Genomic DNA, 7,567 nt, shown 5'->3' with positions numbered 1-7,567 from the left:
GGTTCCTCCAGTCCCCAAATCAGTCATATACACACACACACACAGATTAACGTGACACGTCTGACCTGGCCACATTGATCAGCATGGACAGGCTGAGACCCTCATATGCCAAGAATCAGTTCATCAGAGCAACAATAACCACAGTCAGACACAAGCACACAATTAAACAGAATACCTCTGAATCCGGCTGGGTGTCCAGATGACACCCGCATGGGCCCGCATTCAGTTCATTAGGGCACGTCTGAGCCAAACTGGGTCAATCAGCCTGTACACGCTGATCCCCTGATGTGTTTCAAACTCAGCACATCCCAATCTTTTAGTTTCTTGCTGAGCAGACCCCACAGTATTTCTGGGCTTCACAGGGATCTTTAGCTTAGGTAAGAGCGGCATTGCGGCAGAGCAAGTGGGGAAAGAGAAGTAAAGAAGGCAAAATATACCCAGTTACCGCCAGTTTGACTATAAAAGTTATTTATTGCTAAGTAGATGAAATATGTATTGACACTAGTAGTGATAGACATGCAAAGGAAAAACAAACACAAACAGTCACAGTATACCCTGGTTTCACTAAGTATTTGGGGAAACTTAGCTCAAGCTTAACTAATACAGTTCAGGTTCAGAAATCTATGCTTAGAGGGAGAGAAGAGAAAAGAGAGAGGGAGCTGGGATCTCACCAGCCCAAGGCACTCGGGGTGCAGAGCCAACAGGTCAAAGTTCCCAGCACGATCCTTGAAGGGAGAGGATCTGCCTCCTGCCGCCTCTCCAGAAGAAAGCGAGTGGTGTCAGCACACACACTGCTGCTTCTTTTACAGATTTTTATACCCTCAGATGAGTTTCTTTTAAGCATTCTCAATATTGTAAATCAAATTGTTTTGACATTTTTATGGATAGAAACACCCTTTTTATTGACAAGGGGTTTTTAATTGACAAGGGGTTTTTGGATTTTTGCTTGCTGTGAACAAGCCTCAGCTTAGCATGACCTTTTAGATCTTAGTATAGTCTTTTAACAGACTTAAGGCAATTCTTGGAGTGTTCATAACCTGTTGTGGAGAGGACTTCCACCCGTCGTCTCGGGAAGAGTATGACAACACTTGTGGTCAGGGCTCCAAGGGGCTGGACGCGGTGATGAACCCTGTGCCACTGTTCAAATGTTGCCCGTACCCCTCGGACTCGGTCTGTTGCCTCAGCGATCCCTAACCCGGCAACCGAGTTGTAGCCAATTAAGTTTACATCGGCCTCCCATAGTGGGACCAGGGAATGTACGGCCCGAGATGCCCAATAAACTTACTTTTCCTTAGAGGTGTGTGTGTGTGTATGGGGGGGAAAGTCCTTTGTAAATCCAGATTAGAACTGGTCTGATAAATGCTGAGCTGGGTGTGGGGGTAGATTAGCATTTGGAGCACAGCTTCCCCATCGTGCCGTGCTCCCCTGCTTCGTTGATCCCAGAATTTACTGCAGTCTCTGCTTCAGGTTTGCTGTTTAGGTTGGCGGGGTGAGTCTTTGTGAGTCAGACAGTCGGTGTCCTGTGTCAGGGTTCCCCAAGAACATGGAGCTGACAGGTAACAATTCCCCCCGTTGATGGGGTGCTTCCGCTGAGCGAGTATCCCCATCACATCTTTGCTCCATGGTACTGATTCTGATCTTCTTCTCATTGCAATCGTCACATCAGTCTCTGGATCCAACAAACTAGCAGCATAGACCAATCACTAGTATAATTTGAAAACTAATAATTACTACAGTGGGGTGAAGCATGACATTTAAAAGTCCTGTTGCATTGGGACTCCATTCAAACAAAACCTCCCACCAGGAGTCATGGCCTGCATTTGTAACTGTAGCTGCTAGCTTGGAGATCTCCTGATTGTGGCGTTGAATCTCGAGTTTGCCATTCTCTCCCAAAGTTTTGAGTCTTTGCAGTTCTGCTTGTAAAGAGGGATGAGTTAATAGGTTCTTAATGGCGATGAGACCCATTCCTAGTAAAATGGGGGACACTTCTTTGTAGAGCTCAGGGTAGGCATTCAAATGTTGTATAGTCCATATAGGTACAGTAACTTAAGATCATAAGTAACAATGGTGGTTACATTACAGAAACAGCGATTAATATAAGGCACCATAGGTTGAATCCAATATCCATTAATTAATACAATATCACATCTTGTTCTCATGCACACACATGCTTTACCCACATAAACAATAGCGGATTCCCGTTCTTGGATAACATCGAAGGAACAGTGAGACTTGTTCCCAGGTTGTGGAAAAAAACATTCATCATGCTCTTCCAATGCTTGGTCTTCACACGTGCAACCCAAACCTTCTTTTCTCTTACACCCTTTTACATTTACTGTTTTCCATATATTATCTTTCTGCCAGGCCCAAGCGTTATGATCCCTGGAGTACATCACCGAGCTATCATCAATTTGCAATCCTAATGGGACTACTGGGTGGATTGTTCTAACTTCCTTGCCTGCCACAGTTATAAGGAATAACTGCAAGCTTTGCTGGTGGTGATTGTACGAAGCGTTAACTAATCTCCACCAGGGCTGGAGGACTAATTCTTCCTCCGTTGCATGGGGCCGAATCAGGTTGATTGCTTCCATGGGAATTTGTCCCATCATGGGCCACCTCCCTGCTGGGCCCCCCTCGGGCCCCGGGAGAGACACGCCTGGGCCAGGGGTTAGCGAGGAGTTAGTTAGGGTACTTCTGGAGAGGCTGGACGTGTTCAAGTCCGCTGGTCCGGACGATCTTCACCCTAGGGTTCTACAGGAACTGGCCGAGGTCATTGCGGGACCCCTGGCGCGGCTCTATGAGCACTCGTGGTGCTCTGGTGAGGTGCCGGAGGACTGGAAGAGGGCCAATGTGGTCCCTATCTTCAAAAAGGGAAAAAAAGAGGACCCGGGAAATTACAGGCCAGTTAGTCTTACCTCAATCCTGGGTAAGCTCTTTGAAAAAATTATCCTGGCACACATCCAGGAGGGCCTTGCGGGGGAATGCATGCTCAGGGGCAACCAACATGGGTTCATCAGTGGCAGGTCTTGTCAGACCAACCTGGTGGCCTTTTACGATCAGGTCACCAAATCATTAGACGCAGGGGTTGCTGTGGATGTAGTCTTTCTGGACTTCCGGAAGGCTTTCGACACTGTCTCTCACCCTGTCCTCATCAAAAAGCTGGGAGACTGTGGTGTCGATGCCCACACAGTCAAATGGGTAGCCAACTGGTTAGAGGGCCGCACCCAGAGGGTGGTAGTGGATGGGTTCTTCTCGACCTGGAAGGACGTGGGCAGTGGGGTTCCGCAGGGCTCGGTCCTCGGGCCCGCACTGTTCAACATCTTCATCAGTGACTTGGATGAGGGGGTAGAAAGCACCCTGTTCAAGTTTGCTGATGACACTAAGATGTGGGGGGATGTGGGTGCACTAGAAGGGTGCAATAGGCTACAAGCTGACCTTGACAGGTTGCAACGGTGGGCGGATGAGAATAGGATGGGGTTTAACACTGATAAGTGCAAGGTGTTGCACATGGGGAGGAAGAACCGGCACCACACTTACAGGTTGGGGAACTCCCCTCTTGCCAGCACGGAGACGGAAAAGGATCTTGGAGTCGTCATTGACTCCACGATGAACATGGGCCGGCAGTGTGGGGAGGCAGTCAAGAAGGCCAACCGTACCCTGTCATGCATCCACAGATGCATCTCGAGCAGGTCCAGGGAGGTGATCCTCCCCCTCTATGCGGCACTGGTCAGGCCGCAGCTGGAGTACTGCGTCCAGTTGTGGGCGCCACACTTCAAGAGGGACGTGGACGATATGGAAAGAGTCCAGAGGAGGGCCACTCGTATGATCAGGGGTCAGCAGGGCAAGCCTTATGAGGAAAGGCTACGGGACCTGAACCTGTTTAGCCTCCACAAGAGAAGGTTAAGGGGGGACCTTGTGGCCTGCTACAAACTGGTCAGGGGGGGATCAGCAGGTATTGGGGGAGTCCCTGTTCCCCCGTGCGCTGCCAGGAGTGACCAGGAATAACGGTCACAAGCTGGCGGAGGGTAGGTTTAGATTAGATATTAGGAGGCGCTACTTCACAGTCAGGGCGGCTAGGGCCTGGAACCGGCTTCCAGGGGAAGTGGTGCAGGCTCCTAGCCTAGGGATTTTTAAAAGGAAGTTAGATGAGCACCTTGCCGGGGTCATCTGACCCCGGTGCTCTTTCCTGCCAAGGCAGGGGGTCGGACTAGATGATCTTCCTAGGTCCCTTCCGACTCTAGCTACTATGAAACTATGGCTTGCCGAATCATTCCCGTGATGACATTTTGGGTGAGAGCCTGAGCTTGCTCACATGCTAAAGCCAATGATACATTATTTTGGAGAGACTGTACGCCAGACATCAATAACTTTTCATCCCCTTCTATGACTTCTTCCCACCCAGGAAATACCTTACTTATTAGCTGTTGTTCCTCACTTAACATTTTTAAAAATGTGGTAAATGGAGTTCCCATTTTCCCTATACTTTCAGTGGCATATGACAGTTTATTAGCAAAAAGTTCTATATTTGCAAAATAGAGTCTGGACATCTGACTCCAGATACAGCAGGGTTTTGGTGCAGCTATGGGACATCAGAGTTCATGTCTGGAGACCTGTGAGGGGACAGAGAAAAGAAAAACAAACTCCCACACTCCCCCTGTATATACTGGGAGAAGCTGGGATCACATTGCAGGGTAAAAGTGGAGCATTGATCTACGAGAGGGTGGCCATAACAAGTTGAGCACTTCTCTGCCCTTTCCTGCCTCAGCATCGGGGTAGGCACTGACAAGCCTATCCGATGCGTATTTTCCAACGGCTCAAAGCCGTTCCTTCCCGCTAGCCAGGAAGGGTGGCCGGCAGGATAGAGAAGACTGTTTACCCTATTCCTTGATGGTCCGGTGGTTTACCCTTCCATTCTTTGAGCTGTGAAGAATGAAACCATTTTCTCCAAGGTTTTCTACCTTTTCCATTCAGGATTTCAACCTGATAAACATTGGGGCTGGCTCTATTCACAATAAAGCAAGGACCATCCCAGGTGTGAGTCAGAGAGTGCTCCTTTGCTGAAAACCTCCTAGACATTACTGGTTGGCCTATTTTCCATATTAAAGGAGGTTTTCCCCATCCTAGCTTCTTGTCTGTGTTTTGCTGTACTATGCCTAGCTGTGTTGCCACTTGCTTGTGTAGCGCAGCTATTGTTTCCACAAGGGTCTGTACCCATTCCTCTGCCACCACCTTCCCTTCCCAGGCACTGGGCAGCTCTACTCCCAGCCACCAGCTTTCAGGCATGCGCAGGTGCCGTCCAGTCATGACCTCAAAGGGACTGTACCCATGTATTGCCTTAGAGCCTCTTAGAGCCATCAAGATGATTGGTAACTTTTCATCCCAATCTTTTCCTGAGGTTTTTACCTGTTTTCTCAAAGCTTCCTTCAGAGTACGATTGGTTCGTTCTACTTGTCCAGAGGACTCAGGGTGTCCGGCTATGTGGAAACGTTGCTTAATGCCTAGAGCCTTACATAGCTCTTGCCTAACATCTCCCACAAAGTGAGATCCTAAATCTGAATTAATCACTTGGGGAATTCCCATTCTTGAGAAGACTATGTTGAAAAGCTGTGTAGCAGTGACAGAGGCAGTGTTGATTTTAGTAGGGATGGCTTCCACCCATTTAGAGAAGGGGTCTACTATTACCAGGCAGTATTTATTCTCTCTACTTGTGGTGGGCAAAGGACCTATATAATCTATTTGAATCCGGGACCAAGGACCCTCTATTCTTTGATGCCCCAATGCATTTTTTTGAACTTGGCAATCAGCATTAACCATGGCACACTGTAAGCAATTATCACACCATTGATCTACATCTGCTTTCATGCCTGGCCACCAGCCTGTATCTTTAATTCTGTTTAAAGTATCCTGTTTCCCTTTATGCCCTTGCTCATGCACAAACTGAATCAGGTCCCCCCGTACCTGGCTGGGAATTACCCAGTGCCTTTGACCATCTGTATTCACTGCCCACCAGACATTATCAAACTGCTCAATCTTGTATTTACCAGTGAGATCTTTTCCTGCTTTGGCTAGGGACTGGATTTCTGTATCCCCATCCTGAAGGATACTTAAGTCTAAGGTATCTATTCCTTTCCCTAAAGTTTGTTTCTGGGTAGTTACTGCTTCTATTTTCTTTACCTCATCTGTGTCTTTAGTCTGGTTACTAGTAGCAGCAGCTTTGGCTAAAGTATCAGCTTTATTGTTCCAGTATGCTTCTTCTGAGTGATTTTTCTGATGTCCCTTGGCGTGCGTTACCCAGGTATCCCCAGTTCTTTCTCTGATCAGGTCAGCAATTTGTCTCCATTTGTCTGAATGAGAAATGGGGTGCCCATCTGCAGCTACCATTTCTCTATCTAACCAAAGTGGGAGCCACACAGTGATTGCTCAGGCTGTCCAGTCAGAGTCAGTATAAATAGCAACAGAAGTGTCCTGAGATTCATAAGCTAGGACGGCTTTGACTGCCTCTACTTCAGCTGCTTGGGCGAGCTGGTCCTTGGAGCCCCTCTCCGTCATTTATGTGGATGGCTCCGTACTCTGTTTGGGGATGCCCCTTATGGTAGAAGCTTGATCCATCTGTAAACCAAATTACAAACCCCTTCTGTTGTGCATCTGCAAGCCTCTTGCCTCCCTGGACAGGCCATTCAAGGTGTTTTAGAAGAGGGAGGGGGCAGGTGTGCTCCTCTCCTTCTATGATTAATCCATACGGGGCTGGTGAAACAACTTGCTCTTTTTTAAACTCTACTCCTCGGTTTACTAGGGCGAGAGTCCACCGAGCAATGCGTGGGTTAGAAACCTGGCCGTCTTGTATTTTCCCTGATATGATGTACTTAAGTGGGGAATGCACAGTCTGAACAATGACTTTTGTCCCTCCAATAATAAATTCCCAATGCGCAAGGCTCCAGACCAGGGCAAGACACTCCTTTTCACAGGGAGTAAAGCCTTGCTCTGTTTGATTTAAGAGCCTGGAGACATATGCAATGACTCAGAGCTTATCACATTGCTTTTGACTAAGAGTGGCTCCTCTGAAGAGGCCAACTGACTCACAAAAGGAAGGCCAGAGTCCAGAAACGGCAGTGCCGGAGCACAAGCTAAATCTGTTTTAAGATAGCCAGGGCAGTTTGTTGGTCTGCTCCCCATTCCCAAATCCTGTTTTTCTTTAATAATTTGTACAGAGGCTTAGCTTTGTCAGGGAACATTTCAATGAACTCTCTGGAGAAGTTAAAACTTCCTAAAACAGCTTGCAAAGAGTGTGTGTCTGTGGGAGGAGGCAGCTTTCCTATTGTCTCTACCCTTTGCTGATCTGGAGACCTGCCATCCTCTCCAAGATATATACCTAGGTATTTTACTTGTTGCTGCACTAACTGAGCCTTTTCTCTATTCACCTTAAATCCAGTTTCCTGTACTATAGTCAGCACCTCCTTAGTGATTTCTCTGTTCATTTCTGAAGTGGGGGTGTGTATCAAAATGTCATCCACGTATGAAATCACATGTGAGTGGTATTTAGGGCTCAAACGGTTCCACATTTTAGTGA

At 47.7% G+C, this 7,567-nt stretch overlaps 1 protein-coding gene across 1 annotated transcript; it reads right to left on the bottom strand.

Annotated features, from left to right (window-relative positions):
* Positions 1-458: 458 nt before the first annotated feature.
* LOC149875557 (uncharacterized) lies at positions 459-5,052 on the bottom strand. Its single transcript, XM_090055599.1, is given in 3 exon segments — positions 459-2,018; positions 2,021-2,738; positions 4,251-5,052. Coding segments are annotated over 3 exon segments (1,275 nt in total). The 5' UTR covers positions 4,473-5,052; the 3' UTR covers positions 459-1,683.
* Positions 5,053-7,567: the final 2,515 nt, after the last annotated feature.

The sequence above is a fragment of the Crocodylus siamensis genome, chromosome 1 (genome assembly GCF_052110815.1).
Source record: "Crocodylus siamensis isolate JL-2025a chromosome 1, ASM5211081v1, whole genome shotgun sequence".
Taxonomy (NCBI): domain Eukaryota; kingdom Metazoa; phylum Chordata; order Crocodylia; family Crocodylidae; genus Crocodylus; species Crocodylus siamensis.
The sequence above is the reverse complement of the archived record's forward strand: the minus strand, read 5'-3'. Positions and strand labels throughout refer to the sequence as shown.